The sequence below is a fragment of the Streptopelia decaocto genome (genome assembly GCF_964273445.1).
Source record: "Streptopelia decaocto genome assembly, chromosome: 3".
In the NCBI taxonomy this organism is placed as follows: Eukaryota; Metazoa; Chordata; class Aves; order Columbiformes; family Columbidae; genus Streptopelia; species Streptopelia decaocto.
The window spans coordinates 116,435,983-116,455,623 of record NC_138656.1 but is presented as its reverse complement, the minus strand read 5'-3'; the positions used below and the strand labels follow the sequence as shown (position 1 = coordinate 116,455,623).

The 19,641-nt window shown below is 40.1% G+C and overlaps 1 protein-coding gene across 1 annotated transcript in view; it reads right to left on the bottom strand.

The window, feature by feature from the left end:
* The window catches only part of TFAP2D (transcription factor AP-2 delta), a gene marked incomplete at both ends in the record, with an annotated part of 46,460 nt that overhangs the window by 17,041 nt on the left and 9,778 nt on the right, over positions 1 to 19,641 (bottom strand). The window contains 3 exons of the mRNA XM_082048745.1: positions 2,247 to 2,388; positions 9,144 to 9,262; positions 12,034 to 12,199. Of these exons, the coding sequence (XP_081904871.1) occupies positions 2,247 to 2,388; positions 9,144 to 9,262; positions 12,034 to 12,199 (427 nt within the window). The remainder of the gene's footprint in view (positions 1 to 2,246; positions 2,389 to 9,143; positions 9,263 to 12,033; positions 12,200 to 19,641) is intronic.

Genomic DNA, 19,641 nt, shown 5'->3' with positions numbered 1-19,641 from the left:
TTACATATCAACGACAAGCTAACGAACCACAGACCAGGCCAGCTGGCTGATACAGGAGGTGGGGGACGTGCCAGAGGGCACATAGCTCCACCTTCTGATGCACCCAGCAGGGCACAAAGCAGAAAAGTTGAGACCCTTCAACATGGCCCAAGACTTGTCAAGACTTGTCAATCTTTTGCAATCACCCCTTCCCCCCAGACTTTCCTCTCCTTCACAATAACACCTCCACAAAAAAACAGAAGTTATGCAAGCAGGCAACCCAGAGGGATATAAAGGCCCAACTTGTACAAGCATTGGCAGTGCCCACCCACCATCCCGAGGACCACTCTGCCCACCAGTCTCACCATGTGAACTGAACAAAACACCAGAGGACGCCACATATCGCTGGACCCGAGACTGCGAACTCCATCACACATAAAGCGGAGCCATAAGGATAGTGAAATCTTTCTCCCTCTATTCTTCCCCATGCTTCTACCCTTTGGCTTTCCTTCTTATATCTAACATAGTAACCTAAGATTTACAGCCCCGCATATGCTGCAAACTTTTAATGTTTACCAATCAAATCTACAATAATGTAAATCCTTCTGCCACCGAATAATATACCATTTGGGCCAAGCTGCCAAATAAAAGCCTTTTGTTTGCAGACCTTAAGTACTGTGTGTACTGTTTTCCAGTCTAAGGGGACCCATGAACCTGAGTCATTTCTCCCCCCATTCATACCTGAGGGCGGGACGTGGTATACAACCCATGGTGATCTCTCCTTAGAGCCAGGAAAAAAAGGCAGAAGATTTGTATTATTATGGTTGAGTAACGTTTGGCAAATGGGGCAAATCCTCCAGCTGGGGCAAATTAGAATCTTACCTCTTGCCCAGCAGTACATTCAGCTCATACTTAGTTAGAGGGGTAGATTAGTAGTGGTCTATACAACCATGGGGAGATACAACTTGCAGAGAGGAGCTGCTTCTGGCCAGTGGGTTTATTCTCATGTCGCTGAAATCCCTTGGGCCCTTAAAACAATGTGGATGTAGGTAAGATCATATCCCACTTATATTATTCTTTTTTGTCTACAAGAGACTTAGGACAATGATGCGTGAGGTCTCTCATCACCTTCACAACCAGCAAATGTCCCCTGAGCCACATGGTGCTTTGCTTATCACCCCAGGGAAGGATCACAGGCCAGATTCATGGGAATCACAAGCCTGAGATGCTTCAATGCATGTTGTCATCTGGATCATCTTCAGGAAGGTGGAAGAGCTCTGAATACAAGAGGGACACCAAGACCAGGAATCCTGTTCCCCAAAAATAGACAAAGCAGGAAGACACTGGGATACAAAGGACAATCCTGTTCCTGATCAGCCTTTTCCCCTATTGCAGGGTGATTCCTCCCTGTTTGTTATCTCCTGGACTGGAGGATTTCTAAACATTTCCTGCACTGGGATGTTGGTTTGAGAGCTTAGGTTTTTGGCCTCATCTCTACTGAAGTCTCCCTGTGTAACACTGCAGTAAGTACAGGGAGAGTATGAATATGTTCAAGGTTGCTCCATGCAGGCATACCACACACCTAGTGTAGGTCTATTTTGCTCCATAGAGACGATTTTTTCCTGTTTCCCATGGCTCATGAAGGCAAATTCCTCCCTCATTAAGGCTAATTAACCTAGATGAAACATTATCCTAACATGATGTTACTGCTCCAGGGAGGTGAGTGGCTTGTTTAGAGCAAAGTCAGATGTTTCTGTGTGTCATTAATGGCTTTAGCAAAGTTCCCCTGTACATTGCTCCAGTGTCTTTGACATCAGGGGAACTCCTGCAATTTGTATCCAGAGAGCATCTGTCCCTTTGCAAGCCAGCTCTCTGTCAGCAGACTAACGATAAGTATCTCACGGTAACTAGTACTTCAATATAAGTTTAAATCTCCTGCTCACACGCAAGCAGGAGACAAAGCAAGTTTCTGTCCTGTAGATCTTACCAGTGTCACTTCCTCTCATCCAAACCATCTGAGATGATGTATGTGCCTCCTAAACTGCAAGCAATGACACCATAGCCACTGAAAGCTCACTGCAGTAAATGAAGTTCCTTTTACAGCATCTTTAAAGAGGATTGCTCTTGCTTGCTGTCAGCGAGCACTGTTAGGATAGCAGTTACGGCAATCCCAGCTCCGTACTCCCACTCCTCCCTCCTCCATTCCCCAGATCCAAAATGGAGAAGTGGCAGACAGATTTCTTTCTCCATTTCCCCTCCCTCCTTACTTTGTCGCTAGGATCATCTTTTTCCTCGCTGTCTGCTCTTTCTGTTCCATGTGCTGTCTGGCGATGTGCTCTCCTACTGCCTTGGCAGGGAACTCTGTTTCACAGGTGTAGCCAAAATCTCTGGCCAAATGTAATGCTTCCCCTGTGGGCAAACAAAATGGGTCAGTTAGTTTTTAGGGTTATTATTACTACTACTGTTATGATTATGCTTACAGAATTTCTTCCACTCTTAAAAAAAATAATAATACAATAACAAATCACTTTTGTAGACACTCATTCCCAATCTCAGTTATGGATTTCAGCCCATTTAGCCTGATCATGCTTAGCCATCACATGGTGCCAGCCAGAAGACAAGGAGGTTACTCCTCTCATTACAAAATGTTAGTCAAGACACTTGTGTTTAGCTTCCTCCAGTACCCACCAGTGAGTACTGGACAGCTGCTCAGGTTTTGTAAGCCCAGTCCATCATTGATATTTAAGGCATGGAAATGAGAGAAAGGTAAGAATATATCACTCTGAAGATCTGAGATCCAGCCTTCAGTGCTTTATTTCTCTATCTCTAAAAGAGGAATATCCTTCTACCCCAGGAGAGAGTTGTGGTGATAACGTACACTTCAGTATATTTCCTTAGGGGTTAAGCCAGTAGGCACAATAAAAGTGTCCCACACTAAAGATGAGCAGACCCCGAAGTAGAGTACAAGAAACTATCCTGTTTCCAAGAAGATTTCAATCAAAATTGGCCAGACAAAATGAAAAGGGATGACAAAGAAGATTGCAGTTGCTGTTTTATAAGTGGAGAAATCAAGGCAAAGGGAGTACATGGCTTGACTAGGCTTTATGAGGAGTCTATGACAGAGGCAAGCACTGAGCAACTCTCTACCTTACTACGGAGACTGGACACCATAACTCAACTCCATGATGGGTGCCAAATACCTCTGGAAGAACCTGTCTCTCTCTGCTAGTTTAGAGAACCCAGGAATTTATTTTAAGGTTTACTGAACATTCTGGCCTGTGTACTGTGACTTTGACAACCTTGGTGTGTGGTTTCTCTGATCAGACACAGCTGCCTGGAATGTGAACATCTGTGCCTAAGTTAGTTTTTCCCTGGTGGGAAATAGGCCCTTCCAGATGACACTTACTTTCATCTCATCATAGAAGGTAGAAATAGGTCAGTTACCAGAAGTGTATGTTGAAGCACATCTGCATGAGTAAGAGATGTGCTCCAGAATAGTTTTGGGGTTAAGGTGTTCTTTTTTTTTCTTTTTTTTTTTTTTCTTTTTTTCTTTTTCTTTCTTTTTTTTCAGAGTTGTGTATTTGCTTGCCGTCATGAGAGGTGGCATTGGGCCCTGGGTCTTTGGAGAGCAGAATGATGTTCCAGGTGAACAGGAGGGATACAGGACCTGTACTGCCTCCCTTTGAGAACATGTGCAGAGGAATTCCTCTGATTAAATGTTAGTATTGACATCTGACCTAATACTTTCAAGTCAGTGGAAACAAGCTAGAATTTGGAGCATGTATCGTGCCATGCTAAAGCAGAAGGCAAAAGTGGATTAGAGAAATTATAGAAAAGTCAAGGTTAGAAGGGAACTCAGGACATCACATGCTGTTGAAAGCATGGCCTTAGAGTAGGTTACTAATGGACTTCTCAAGCCTAGTTTTGAACATTACCAGCTACGGAGATTCTACAACTTCTATGAGCAACCTAATCGAATGCTCAACTCTTAATTTAATTTAATTTAATTGTTAATCACCCAGAAATGACTACTGACTACAATGAGACATGAGAGGACAGATAAAACTACAACAGAGATGATGAGATGAACCCCATCCCCAGCAAGACTGAGTCTGCTCTGCACAGGCCTGGCCAAACCCCCAAGGATGGAAACTTTCAGTGGCCCTGTGGCAGAAGGACCCATGTACACTGACCTCTATTTTATGCATTGTCTCCCATTCTATCATTAGTGTTTTAACCAGAAAAATACCTGTTGTTTCCACAAGCAAATACTTTGTTGTGTGTTTATCTGACCCAATTGGATTCAGGTACTAGTAAAATACACGCACTACTCCCAGAGAATTAGTTTGCTGACACCAGTCAACAACAACCTTCACAGTTGTAACCGATTTTATATACAAAAAAATGAAGATTATACTAAAAATCATCTGTATTATTTGGATTTTTTAACCATGATTTTGAGTATGCCTGAAAAGAATAAGAAATTAACAAGTAATCATTATCTCTAAGTTGAAAGGAGAAATGGCTTCCACATAATTTGCAGCTTCTGGTAAAGTAAAATAACTTTCAGAGAAATTAAAATGGATTTTAATTTTATGTTGACAGTGGTCAGAATGAACAGACATACAGCTGACTGCCAGTTTTGTATTAAGAGCATCTATCCCAGACCTCTTCATGGATGAGAAAGGGTACAAATTTATGTCATATCTTCTAAATTTCTGTAGGGGTGCTTCAAAATTTCTATTTCAGCTATACTTTTATTCTTCCTTAAATAAAGACTTAACAGGTAACTCAATTGCAGAAGACCACCATGCTTTGTTTTTAACAAAAGTCCACTAAAATATCTGATATGTTTGTTTCATGCCAGCATGGAAAGAAGATAAAAGTCAAACCCTTTGAAGCTGACATCAGGTGGAGTTACCATTCTCCAGACAGCTCCATCCTGGTCCCAGTCAGACCCAAGTAACAAAACAAGTAATGTAGTCAGCAAACAATTTAAGCATTTAGCCATTAGAAAAGTCTTGGTTTCTTCAACACAGCAAAACTTTATGTGATGAAATGTAGGCATTTATTTAGCATGGTCAACAACAAATTGATTGAACTTTGTATGTTTTCACTGAATGTCAAAAAAAAAAAAAAAACAAAAACGGGGAATGAAAATATGCATTGTCACTCAAACTTATCTTTACAAAGATGGTGTATATTGTTTACTAGAGCTGAGAAAATTATACTAAACTGTTTTGATGATCCAAGAAAATTATACATAAGTATAAAACTTGACCATTTTACTTGGAGCTGGGATTGTGATTGAATACTGACGGTATATGAAGAGATAAAATCACAAGCAAAAAGATACAAAATGACTTATCTGCTTGTGCATATAGATAGGTAAAAATGTAGATACAAATGTACCTATTGTGTGTTGTGATATAATTAATTAAAAAGGTTTTAATTTTTTTTTTTTTTTTCTGGAAATGGAAAGCTGATATATACTGTGAATGCATATTAGAACAACACATTTATTCATATAAACATGCACTTCCATATGATATAAGGAGTAGGCATTCTAAATTATATAAAATTCTAAATAAGAATACAAATCTGGACATAAAAACACCCTGCAGAACATGATTTCTCATATCTCATTGTTGAGCGAAGATATAATTTTGAACCTGGACCAAATCGTGATGTGGTATTTAGAAGTGAGTTGTGATATACTTCTATACATATTATTTTATGTTAACCTCAGTGAGTAGAGGTCCCTTGTATTACTGTACAGTAGGATATATGTCTGTGTGGTGGGGGAATGTAGTTTGTACAAAATGTCTTTAATATGTTCTTTGTTTTTTACATCACAATTTGGACATTTATTGCAGGAGATAATGTGGAAGTGTTGGAAATGTCGACGAAATTACTCTTTTCTTTCTTCTGCCTAGTTATCATTTATGTCAGGGAGGAGTCATACTAAAGATAAAAAACCCTAAAAACCATGACTTCTATAACCAGTGGTCTTGTTTCAATCTAAAATCAAATTTTCCTGCTGCAGAGACAAAGAATTGGCATCACTGACTGTCTTCTTCAATCCAGCACACAACGTTACAGCAATAGGCAGCTCTGTCTTTCCTGTATAATTTAACAATTGACTATAGAGCTTCGTATGATGGAAAAGGACAGTTGCTGAAGCTGAATTGGCAGAGACAGCTCTGGAAATCCTCAGTGGAGAGACCAGCCCGTTTTACCTTGACAGGCTTCTGTGGGCAGGTGCAAGGAGTAGTGTGGGTGTCTCCTGAGTCTAGCAAGAGTGAGAGATGCTCCTATGCAGAGTGAAGGCAGAAGCTGTGTCCCAGGAGAGGGACACTCGGCCATCTGAACCTCCCACTCTCTCCTCGGCTTCACCTCCTCCGGATGCTTTACCCAGCCAAAGTGCTACACAGGGGGAGGAGGGACAGACAGGAGGTGGAAGGAAAATTTTGGGTTGTTTGTTTTTTTTTTTCTATTTGTAGGGTGAGAAGGGAGGAGGAACAAGTGGGAGGATATTTAAACAAAGGCGGGTGGTGGAGAAGCGTGACAGTTGATAGCAGGGTGAAAAAAGTAACCACTGACCTATTTTTCTCAATTATTTTGGTCCCTAAGCAACAAATGAAGTTGATTCTATATCTGGTAAATTTAGTGTCTTAGGTTTGGCAGGAAAACAAATTATAGATTTTTTATCTCTCCTCTTCTCATGTCCTTTCTTGCTCCTACTGGGGAGGCTTTTGATTCCTTTGAGCCAGCAGTAAGGGTTAGCCTTGGCAATGCTGGTGTTTAATGGAGGAGCTTTTATTGTATTAGCTAAAACACAGGAATTTTCCTTTTAGAACTGATAAAAAAAATGACCTTTCCCTTCATCGAAACTAGGCACTAGAGGGCATCCCTCACCTACAGGTTGCACAATGCTGTGTCCCATGCTGCTGTGGAGAGTCTTGCAGTGTTAGTTCATTCTCCCAGTCTGTCTTTCCACTCATTGGGCTGATTTATGTGATGGCAACGTAAAGATCAGAAGCCATCTGTCAGACAGTTCCTACTCTGGGGCCCAGAAGTTCCTACCAAAGACACTAAAGATGCATCTCAACCAAAACAAGAAAAACAGTGAACACTCAGCAGCCATGTTGAACCCCAAAATAAGAAAGTTTGCAGAAAACAAGAGGCCACAGAATAATTTTCATAAAGTCTTTAGTAATAATAAAGTTAGAACCATCTAAAGTAATAAAGAATGACACAATCCAGGGTTCTTATGAGAAGTTCACACAGTGCACCTGATGTTTAGGAATTTAATTAGACTAACAAATCATTATGTCAATTTGTGTATTGACATCACAGAGAAAAAAACAACGCTGTTTTCTTCATGTTTTCTCTTCTAAAACCTGGAATAACCCTGTGTCTTTCCATTTCTGCCTCTTCCAGTAGAAGGAGCCATTAAGGGATGAGTTTCCTTGCAGAAACCCTGCTACAAATTAGTATCCCTTGGAAGTAATATCTGCACATACAAAGAGAGGAAAGCTTATACCACAAAGAATTCAACAAGCACTGCCAAGTTTGTCCAAGGGTTGGTTACATGGACAAAAAATGAACTTTATTTTGTTTTCCATTGGAATGTTAATGGACATGGTGGATCCTTTCTCAGAAATTCCAGTGGACAAAGTTCATTATTCGAATGTCCAGGCAAACAGGTTTCTGACAAAGTGAGCTCAGTCTCCTTGGTGTATACCTTTAGGACTCACATTAGGGCAGTCCAAGAACAAAAGCAGCACCATAGACTTGGTAATAGGTTTGCTATTGGCTTTGAGGCAAGCACAGCTCCATCCCTGGGGAAAAAAAAAATCTAATTCTGACTTACAATAAAGGTATTTGCCATCAATCCCAGATCAGCACTCTCAATCTCTTCTAATGAGTGAGTAACTAGCCACATAGCTCTGTTTATTCTTCCCTGGAAGACTCAAGATGCATGAAGGACTGCAAGGGTAGGAACAGCCTTTACTCCTCTAAGCTGGAGGAGAAAACTCCCTGTAAATCCATTATGGCTTTCTGTTTATTACAAGCAGGTGTGATATGGACACACCTGAATTTCAGAGCAGCTTCATTGTAGTTCTGTGTGCCCAGCAGCCCCTGAGGACCTTAGTCCCTCGTTGTAGATGGTGAAAAACATCCATTGTTGTGAATTCAGCACTATTTCTCCATCCTTTGGGATATTAAAAATCTCACTAGACAAGGTCATGAGCAACTTTTTCTAATAGACCCTGCTTTGAGCTGGAGGGTTAGACTAGAAAATCACCAGCTGTCTCTTCTAGTCTCAACCTTTCTGAAATTCTGTGATTCTGTGGTAATATGGGCTGAGACCTCAGCCTAATGCCTAGATCTGTATGGACCTTTCAGGTTACGATCCTACAAGGTGTTGACCTTTAAGATGAGCTGGGTGCTCTCAGCATCAAGGAGGAGGGATCTGAAATTCCCAGAGCTGTTACTCACAGCCAGACAACAAACTGAGTACTTAGTGGATTCACCAAGAATAGAAGAGATTCAGGTAGAGTTTCTTCCCTTTGCCTGAGGGGTTTGAACCTGCATCTCCCAGCTGAAGGTTTGAAGAGCCCAGCAGTATTTGGTGAATGATATTTAAACAACAAATAAAGGCCAAGAAAGTATCTCCTGGGCCTGTCTAGAGTTTGTCTGAAAACAGATTTCACTCATTTATGTGTGGGGGGAAAGTCTTGTCTAAATATTATGCTTTCTTATGGGGAAAAAAAAATATCACATTTTTGGATCAGCTCCAGGAAATTCACAAGTTAAAAAAAAAAAAAAAAGATAAACAAACCTACTTACAGAGTTGGTATAAGACATTCATCTCTCTCAAAAGAACACTTGGATCATCGATTTGTAAGTCAGATCCCAGCACAGAAAGCACAGATCAATGCTGAGGAAAGTGCAAGACCAAACCACTTGCTGGGAGCCAAGACATCTCTGAGTGAACTTCCATTTTGCCACTCATTCTTTCTGTGGCTTTAGGCAAGTCGGTTTTCCGCTTCGTACAAAATACATATTATGATATTTAACACTGTGACTGAAACATGTTGTATACAAGGAAACATTTTAATTATGTTTATGTTATATTGCAATATTATAAACCCTACCTTCTACCAAGGAAGTCAACAGTGTGACATTTGCTGCTTTTCTTCTTCCTGCAGGCAAATTCAGTCCCAGTCTGTCTAATTTTTCTCTCAAGCAGCGTCCTCCATTCTTGGATTTTGCTCTATCATGAGAGAATAGTAGGAGAGAGAAACTTGTCTTTATTCTGCACTTCTTTTTCCCATCTTGAGTCTAGAAATCATACACACCTCATTGACAGATGTGTGAAGTAATACCTACTCTGATGGGATCAATGGAAAATCATTCAGAGGTGTATTCTTTCCTGATTACACTGTGAGAGTCTTTTACGTTGGTCCTTTGACAAACTTAGACATTTTAATGTCTGTCACAGGACCATCGGATCTTCACACAGCTTCCCACCTAGTGGAACCCATGGTCCTGATTTGGGCACTGAGCCTGGATTGCAATGACTGAATGTAAACATTGACAGTGCAGGTACTTATATCTGATTTAACAATTCCAGGCTTTGAAGACAATTGATATAAACACACACTTCTAGAATGATATTAAGCAGATGTCTAGAATGAGAGGACTTTACCCATCTCTCTCATCTGACTATAAATAAAGCCAGAGGGCTACTCAAATGGAGACATCTACGTGGAACCCAGCCCTAGCTAAAATTTATGTAGATACCTGGGTACTTAGAAATGTAGTCTGCAAAGCCCAATACTTACAAGGAAGAAGGATACAGCAATAGAAAGTGTTGAACTTAAATACCAGCTATCCTTGTTTATCTATGCCCCTATACCAAATGCCTACATCACTTTGTTCACACAAAATGGTTCTTGGTGGACCCCACACCTGCTTTTCTGCACTTCGTCAATGTTTGAAATATTTGAAACATATCTGCTTATGCAGCAGATGTAGGTTCAATTTCTTGCTCAGCCTGAGGGAATTTTAACTTGTGTCTTTCGGATGAATGCAGCAGCCAGCTGACAGTGAATAACTAATGTTAAAATGCTTAAACAATGAATAAAGCAGTGACTGGAACCCAGATCTCTCACATCCCAAATGAATGACCTGGTCATTAGATAACAGAGTCATCATTACAGTTACACTTTTGTTTTTGTCCAACAAATATTTAATTAGCCCCAAATTAGATTAAGGAACCATCAGCTTAGAATAAACAACCACTGAGTGTTAAGCATGCCTAACTAGATGTTTTGAGGTGCAAGTTGAAGTTCCTTTAGGCAGAGGAAGGAACCAAACTTGGAATACCACCATTTGGATGATCATTTTTATGCACTAAGAGATAGCACAACTTCAACCAGATTGTGTGTCAGGAAATGTCTTCTGAGAACACTTTATTGTGAAGAAAAGCTAGTTGGGAAAATACCTAGGCAGTGACTGCTGACAGGATGCAAAACAAACCCAGCCAGGTCTCAGGCAAACCATGAAGGATTTCGGGTTTTGCTACATACACCTCTGCTGGTCGTCTACAGAGCATTTGAGTGTGTTCTCTAGTTGTGACACCTACAGATGTAGAATGTCCAAATCCATTCATTTACACTCTCTGTTTCATAAAACAGAATTAGTGCATCCAAACTGCTGCCTAGGAGTAGTCCCTGGCTTTTACTAACTCCTGAACTGTGATCACTGTTGATTTGGAAGAGCGATTTTTGGTCTGGGTCAAATACTTCTGGGGATCATTACAGAATTTTAACAGAAGATATAGATGAGTCCGCATGTTCAGGCTGATACCATTGCACTCTTAATGGCTTGCACTGGTATTGATGACGTCTGTGGTATGAGTATTTTAAATGAATATTTCGGTGACTATTAGCTGAAAGCCTCTCCAGGGTGAAGCAATAACAGAGGGCAATTTTTGTGGAGGTAGATTTAGGATTCAATGCCTATAGAGGCAGTGAAATAGGACTTGTGTCCCCAAAACAATTTTACAATCTATAGTTCTTACTCTGGAAGATGGTTCAAGACAGCTCTTCAACTGCTACATATCTTAGAATAACGCAGGTTGGTTAAAATGACTTTCAGTATGAGTATGAGTATCCGTGTGGCCTTCAGTGACAACAGTGAAATAGCCTATGACTTTACAGCTAGTTTTGATCAAAGGGCATTGAAGTAGCTTATGTTATCTAAGTTGATGCCTCAGGGATATTGCGACTTCCATATGCCTGGCTGAATTACAGTTGCCTCCTTCTTTTCCACTTGCAATGTGAGGCACAGTCTGCCGTGTTCCTCCTCTCTGCTGCTGCTCCCTGTAGGTGTCTACACTGGTCAGTGAAGGGTCAGAGACAAAATTGTACCTAATTACTTGCTTTTACTCCAGTATCTCACAATGAGAAAAATAAAACCAATGTTATCTATCTCTTCTGTACTTGAAAGGCAAGCAAGAGAGAACAGAAGGAAAAGGCATCCCTACATCTCCATGTTTTAGTTTTTTTGATGAGTGAGGGCTGTAACTACACTTGTTAAAACAATTTACCTTGAAGTTGTTTCTAAATGAGAAGTCAGATTTGTAGCTCTGGTGAAATTTTCCACACATTTCAGGGTTTGTTTTGGTTTGGGTTTTTTGTTTGTTTGTTTTGTTTTGTTTTGTTTTCAAAACAATGCAAAGCAACACCTATCTATCTCTGATGGGTAACTGAACTGAGGGGTAAAAAACACACGATCAGTTCACTGAAAAATGTAAACTTTCTCTGAAAAACGTAAACACCACAATCTTCATTTTTGTCATTTACCAAAATTTTCCCTAGAGACAGTGTTCACTCCCAATTCATCTCCTTTTTCCCAAATTGTGACCACTTGTCCAAGTGGGGAGGTAGAACAAAATCTTTTTGCAGAAAAAAAAAAAAACCAAAACAAAACAGAAATTACAGCACTGTCTAGGACTTGTTATTCTCACCTTCAACTTACCTTCTCAAAATACCTCCTAAGAGGGAAGCATTGAGGCATTCTGGTGGTGAAAGGCGCCTCTTCACCTCTGCAATGGTCACTTTGTACTTCGAAGTGGAGCTGAGTAGAGATAAGCGACCGGGAACAGAGCAGAACAGGTCGGTGGGGTTAACAACACAGGTGCCACCTACAAACCAAAAAAACATGTTAAAGCAGGGAAAACCTCATATTGCATATTTCGATAAATTCAGTCATGAAGAACAATTCTGTTGTTTACTTGTGGTTGTTTTTGTTGGTTTTGTTTGGGTTTTCAGAGTATTTTGGGGTGGTGGTTTTGGCTTTGGTTTTGTTTTCAATTATTGCATTACATTGTTGCTTTGAGAAAGATGAACAGATTGAAATTTCAGTAAAGGAAAAGTGAACTAGTAGATATGATAAACTTTACAGTCAAATTAGATCATTATGGATACCTCATATGATTGCAAAGTCATGAAAAAATATTTATTGTCACCCTTGTATCTAGCATGATTAATAACATAAGATTAAACCAGATTCAGCTATCACTCAGGATTTTAAAACATGGAGTTGGTGAAAAATTCAGGACATTTGTTCTGATGAGAAATGTACGTTTTAACTCACACAACAGTGTTTAGGATAACAAAGATGCAACAGCACTACAGGTTTGCAGTGATTTGCAGCCAGAATGGTTTTCCACACCTCTGAACTCTCATATGCTCCTTCTAAAGTCAGGTCAAATCCTCAGATGATGTTAATGATTGAATTCTATTGAGCTACACCAGTTTATGTCAGGTTAGTTCTGGAATTGTTTATTTCTTGAAAGTGGCAATTACTTAGTCTGGGTCTAAAACTGCTGAATGATCACCAAATCTTTCAATGGAGACTGTAATCAATAACTCCTCAGGCAAAATTGAGCTTTTAACTTAAAGTTAATATGTGAGAGAAAAAGAGAGCAAACTTTCTCTGCATCTGGTCCAAGAGGATACCACAAAATCCCAGGGAAAAACAAAACAAAACAAAACAACACACACAAAAAACTTAAGAAGTAACACATATTATATCACCAAGTGCAAAACACTTTTCTTTGACCTGCCTTCTCCAACCTAACTACAATGAGAAAATTCTGTAGAAGAAATAAATCTTATCACTGCATGCACAATTCTTCGCTGGAGGAAAGATGAGAAAAAAGAATGAGCTGCATGTGACAGTGATATAAAATACTATATAATTCAATGTGCTACTAGAAGGAGTTCAGGTGGTTTCTGTGAGGATAATGATATAAAAGCCTTACAGCAGAATGAATCTGTGCTCATCATTAGTGTTTCAACTAAAGATCCTGTATTTTTTAAAATGCCACAATATTTTTTTATTTCCTGTGAACATCCAAATCTTTTTGTACTGCAAGAGCTCGTTTTATCATGCTTAAAAATTTTAGTTTGTAATCTAAATTCTGTAATGAGAATAGAATAGAATAGAATAGAATAGAATAGAATAGAATAGAATAGAATAGAATAGAATAGAATAGAATAGAATAGAATAGAATAGAATAGAATAGAAATAATTATTTTTAAAAATCATTTTAGACAAAATCCTAACACCTTTGCTATCTTAGCCCACACATAATCCCTCTTAAAATTAAGGTGACTATGCATGTTCCAATTGTAGCAGAGACAGAGGAATATAACTGAAGGATGAAATTTCATTAAGGGCAGACTATTACTCGTGTACATAAGGCAAACAGAATTTCTTTCCAAATATTTCAGCTCTTGAAGGTATATTTAAACATTTGTGCTGACAGCAAAACCAGAAAAGAACATCTCTTGGTATAAATCCCAGATGGGTGAGATCCTGACTCAGTACGGCAGGATATCTTATGATTTTTCTAATCATGCTACAGGATAGATATTAGTGTCCATTTCTCAGACAGAATATAGAGACAAATCATGCATCAACAAACATATAGACACATCAAACACACGTGCATTTGTGCACAGCTCAAAGTTACAGTTCATGAGCTCATATGCTCAAATACAAAAATCTGATGCCACATGACAGAAATGTTTTTGGGTTTTCTTGTTGTTTTAGTGTTTTCTTTTGTTTTTCACATCTGACGCAGGGTTACACAGAAACTTACAAATATTTTCAATCAACATTTTCAAACTTCTGGCTTGTTAGGTACATTTGTGAAGAGTGTTAACATGAAGTGGATTTGTTTGTTTGCCATCTTCTGTCACACAAAACATATACACGTGTGCATATATATGTGTCAAAAAAAACAGTAGCAATGTGTACATATTTATTTACTTGAATAAGTCTGTAATTTTTATAATGAGACTGTACTGAAATCAGTGTCATATTAAAGTTTATCTTCTTGACAGGTTAAGCCAGCATGGGCACCATTTATGTAAGATAAATAATTGTTCCTTAAATTCAAAAACCTGTTACCCTGCAGCTGTTCCTACCCTAACCAGAATTTGCTCCAACATTTCTTATTACAATTTAATAGAAGTTTGTTTACAGTCTAAAAGTCTTTAAAAATATCATGCCTATGCAACATGAGCTTAAACACAGCAATTCCAGGTAAGCTAGGTATGGGTTAAAAGTAAAGCAAAACAACAAGTCTAAGTCATTTGCTTTCCAGAAACATGGAGAATAAGTTTCAAATTACAAGAAGGTAAAATCTGTTGCATATAATTATTTCACTATATTAATAATTCATTGACACAGCAACAGAGAGCTTTCTAGATGAAGCTATATCTTTGTCACAAACTGTGTGCAGTATTGAAGGCATGGATCTCCCACCACAAACACCACCTTGGAGAGGGAATGGATGAAATCCTGGCCTTTACACCAAGTGGTAAACAGAAAAAAGGAAGGGCTGTTGGAAAGAGAAACCAAAGGTGAAGTGCAACCACACTGAAAGACGAAGGATTACGTTTCTTGCCAAACACATCCACTTTGTGTATTTCTTCCCCCATATTATGATCTTGCATTAGAGTGGAGACATGATTTTATGAGGAAGTGCAGCTCAATGAGGAGAGGACAAGGTATGTTTTAAGTTGTGCTGAACAGCAGTGGCAATAACCAGCTTTTCTTTCCCATTAACCCAATGTTGCTGTAGGTGCTGTTGTAAAAGTCAATGCTTGTTCAACTGTTAAGGTGATCTTCTCTTAACAGGGTATTTGAGAGGTGGGATGCTAACAGACACCAGATGAAGAAGCAGAAGAAAATTCCCAAAAAAATAGAATGGAAATAATGCCTTCCCATGAGTCTAGCAGTTCAACCTGGAGATCCCTACTGTTCTTAGCAGCTTTTATTTGCTTTAGAAAACTTTACAGACTGCCTTCTGGTGCCAGGATACATAAGATGCCATCAGCAGCTCATCAGATGAAGAACCCCGCACATAGTCACGGCAAAATAAAAAGCCCACCAGTGTACATAAAGAAGGGAAACCTGTGGCTATTGCTCCCTGACTAGTTACCCACCCCATCAGTCCTACTGCAAGGCTAGGAAAAAGAAAATGAGGACAGGCAGAAGGTGAGATAACTGGTAGGATCATCCAGCAGACTGCCTCAGCAATTTCGTGCTCCAAGTACCATGTGAAATGGGTCTGTGAATGTTAAAAAGACTCTTTTTAGGACAACTGTTTATTTGTACAGGGAAGTGATTACATGGCTTGGTCTGAAGTCATCTGTTACTATAAGGTACTGTGTTAGAGATGACTGTAAGTGGTGGCAGTTGTGCTGTTGCAGCCATGGTCATCTAAAGGCACAAGCAAGAAGGTTTAGATAAATGGGTAAATATATTTTATATAGCAACTGATAGATTTGCAAAAAAAAAAAAAAAAAAGAGAAGCTTTCAGGCACACAAATACTTCTTCAGGGCTTGTCTTTTATCCAACTCTATTCAATTACTTCTTTCTTCATGACACAGTTTTACTCTCTGATCTGTCATCTTCATGTTGATTTCAGCAAATATGATTGTTCGAAAGGAAAAGGATAGGAAAAGAAGAGATATACTTTATGCAGCAGACCCCATTTAGGTGAAAGACCTGGGGCCCAATATTGCCATATACTGGATCATCTCAGCTACCAAATCACCTCGGGAGATTATTGTCAAGGGATCTGAGGGAGAAGAGTAACAAAAGACTATGTTCATTTTTGCTAGCTTACTTTTGAGGCTTGATCCTTTTCTTTCTATCTGAGTGGTTCATACTTGATACAACGTACTCCTTTGTGTGAACTGTGCTTTCACTTTTTTCCCCCAAGCCCAGGATGAACAAAAGTTAGGCTATGTGATACTGCAAAAGGTAGTAATAGTCAACATTGTGAGAATATTTTCCCTTCCATATTCCTGCCTCCCCATTAAACAGCACAAATCAGTACAAAATGCCAACACAAGCTGGTGATGGGTTGTGTAGATGACAGAAGAAAGAACAACAGAACCATACTCTAACCCAACAGTCTTGTCAACACAATGGAAGTCCCAATAATGCACAATGTAAAAAGAGCTTGGCGTGATTTGATTGTAGGTCTCCCTTTGTATAGATGAAGAAGACAATAGCGTGGCTGGAGTGAGATAATTTATTCTGATTTAGTTATGCGCTTGGGCATCTGCTGAAATGTAAGTCTCCCTGACACCCTCAGAGTTAAGTATTTATGCATCTTTTCATTGACAAAATCTGTATTCTCACGTGTTATGGTTTTCTCAAGTATTCTCTCACTTCATTAGAAATGAGTGAGAGGCATATTAGTTGATGTCACTGGATGATTTTTACACTTTAAACACAAATATTTTTTAAAATGCATGTCTGTAATTTTGTACAGATACATCCTTACACTCTGTAAGGTCACTTCTTATTTGTTAATTATAACAGCTGCAATATGATGGGTATCTTATATTCACTCAAAAAGAGGTTCTCCCTTTTTCCAAGATATTCACCCATAAATGTAATGCAGTTATGGAAGGAAACATTGTAATATACCGGTGAAAAGAGCACAGAAATTCTGTGACAACAGTGCAGAAGTACTGTTTATTTTGTTTTTCAGGATATATGTATGTTCATGTGCTTGTGTACATTATAAATGTAAGCATGCATGAGTGCCTGCAGATTAATCTTTTATAAAATATTAATAACATGCTATGCTTTTTATTAGTCTATTATTTATATCTACAGGTGTTGTTACTAGGAGTCTCCAGTTTATAGTATATTTTCTACTCTGTTCTGAAATTCTGGTAAGTTTACAGTATGTTACAAAATGAAGACATGAAAATCTACCTCTCCTCAGCTTTCTTTTTCCCTTGAAAGTTGCAAATTAGAGCAAGCAGTTAACTGTATAGAGTTTATCAGTATTATTTAATCCCATGTTCAGTTCCCAAAGGTCCATAAGCAATTTAAAATCTTATCCAAATTATCCTCACATGACCCAGTCATAAATCTCAGGAACTAAATATTCAAAATTCTAAAATTCATTTACATTTGTCAGGAAAAATACTAAGTACTGCTTTTTATTTTTTTTTTCCCCAGGTTTTGTTGTTGTTGTTTCACTTAGATGTACAAACTTTGCATAGTGTAAGTAGTCATGTAAACCAGCACGGGCCATGAGCATCAACAATCTCATATAACGACTCTCACTACGACATTCATACTAAGGAAAGATGGACATGGCTGCATGCACAGGACTTTTTTTTTAATATAAACCAGAAGATTCAGTAGGACTGAGGGGATGGTCAGCTGTTTTTAAGACCAGCCTCTTGTGTACACAGCATTTTCAAGGCTATTAAGAGTTTTAAGTTTAAATTATGCTAAAAAAAAAAAACTTGGGAGAAGCAAGGTATTATGGTGGAAAACATAATAATATAAATAAGTGGAGGCTGTTACAAGAACTCAACTCTAAAGATTGTATGAACATGCAAAAGGATAGTAAATCTCAGAGACCCAGAACCAGTCTTCTGCCAGCGAGATGTATCAGAGCTGATATGGGAAAACTCCCACAGTTTCTGGGGTGAAGAATGGGACCCACCAAACCAGTGCCAAAAGAAAAGAAATCTACTTCAGCCCTCTTTCCTATGCACAGCCATAAGAACTCATAGCTTTCCGAACACTCTCCGCAGTAGTGATTTGGGAAAAGAGCTGTGCATGTCTGGACAGTGTGCATGAGCCTGCTGGGCTGCAAGAGGAAGGTTTGGGGAGGTTGTGCATGATGTGTGTGTGAAGGTGTGATGAGGGTTTGAGGCTTTGCCCATGATGTCCCACGAGTGGGATCTGCATGGGGCAGAGCAAGTGATGGAGAGAAGGAGTTGTGCTCCTCGCAGGAGGCACTGACAGGTTGGTGTGTGTTATGTGTCCACTTTGTGTGATGCTTTTTGTTCCCTGCATGTGTGCCTCAGTTTGAGGGTTGCTGAGGACTGCTCTGCGCAGTGTGCATCCCGTGTGTGCCGTCTCTGAACCCTCCACTGAGGCAGGCCAAGGCAGGACTGTGCGGATCATGACAGCCCACAGCTCGAAATGGAGCAAAGGGAATCAGAAAACAACATAATACACAAACTCCACTCAGCTGGAGAGGAAAGCAGCACAGACCCCCCAAAACAGGTGAAATGTCTACCCAGGGACTTTCCATTGCATTTCTGCGCACAGCCGGAAAAGACCCCTTTGCAGATCGCTAGGAGAAACAAGCAAGCAAACAAAAACCCACAGAAAAATTCAAACAAGCACACAAACCACCGAAACACCCAAACCCCAATTTCACATCTCTTTCCCAAAATTCTCCCAAAGGTCTTGCTTCTGCCCGCTCCGCTCTACTCCCGGCCCGACCGGGACAGAGCCCACTATAACCCGCCGCTCAGCCCCTTCCATCCTCTTCCCCAGCCCGAAACTCCCGGGGAGCTGAAAGTCACCGACCGATTTGGCTTTAGTCGTCTGGAGATTATCTCAGCTGGAGCCGCGAGGGCCATTAATTAAGCCAGCTATTTAGGATTTTAATGCGATTTAAATTGGCCCTTGGAATAGAAAAGAAGAAGACAACAGTGCTAATGACAGTGCATTAGGATCTGAACACAATGACGGGCTATTACAAGAGTCCCGAGGCTCTTGTAAGGTTTATAAGAGCCGGGAAAAGGGAAGGAAGAGGGCAACAAAGGGAAGACAAGAAGGGGATCTGTGTTGCCCTCGGTGGGCTCCCGGCTGGGTGTGGGGAGACGATTTAGCCGCGGAGACCCCCGGCCGCCGCACCGGGACCACCTTCACTCCCCGGAGCTGCCAAGCGGACAGGGAGACCTGGTCTACCGCAACCTGCCTGTATGGGGCGGGACACAGCAGGGTTCTGGGGAGGAGGGTGTTGGGGGAGCGGCGGGGGAGTCCTTAGGCACCTTCCAGGGTTGGGATCTGGCCAAGTAATTCCAGTTGGTTTGCCAGACCAGGGAATAGCAAGGTGTAGGGCGGTGTCCTCTTTGCCCATTCCTGCACCCCGGAGTGCCTGGATGAGACCGCGGGGAGATGGTAACACATCAGCACCCTACTTTTTTCCTTTCATCTGGACAAAAAAGAGCGAGAAGATTCCCCTAGGGAGAGGTGCAAACCCCTCAGCCCTTGCCTTCAACCTCCAATTTCTT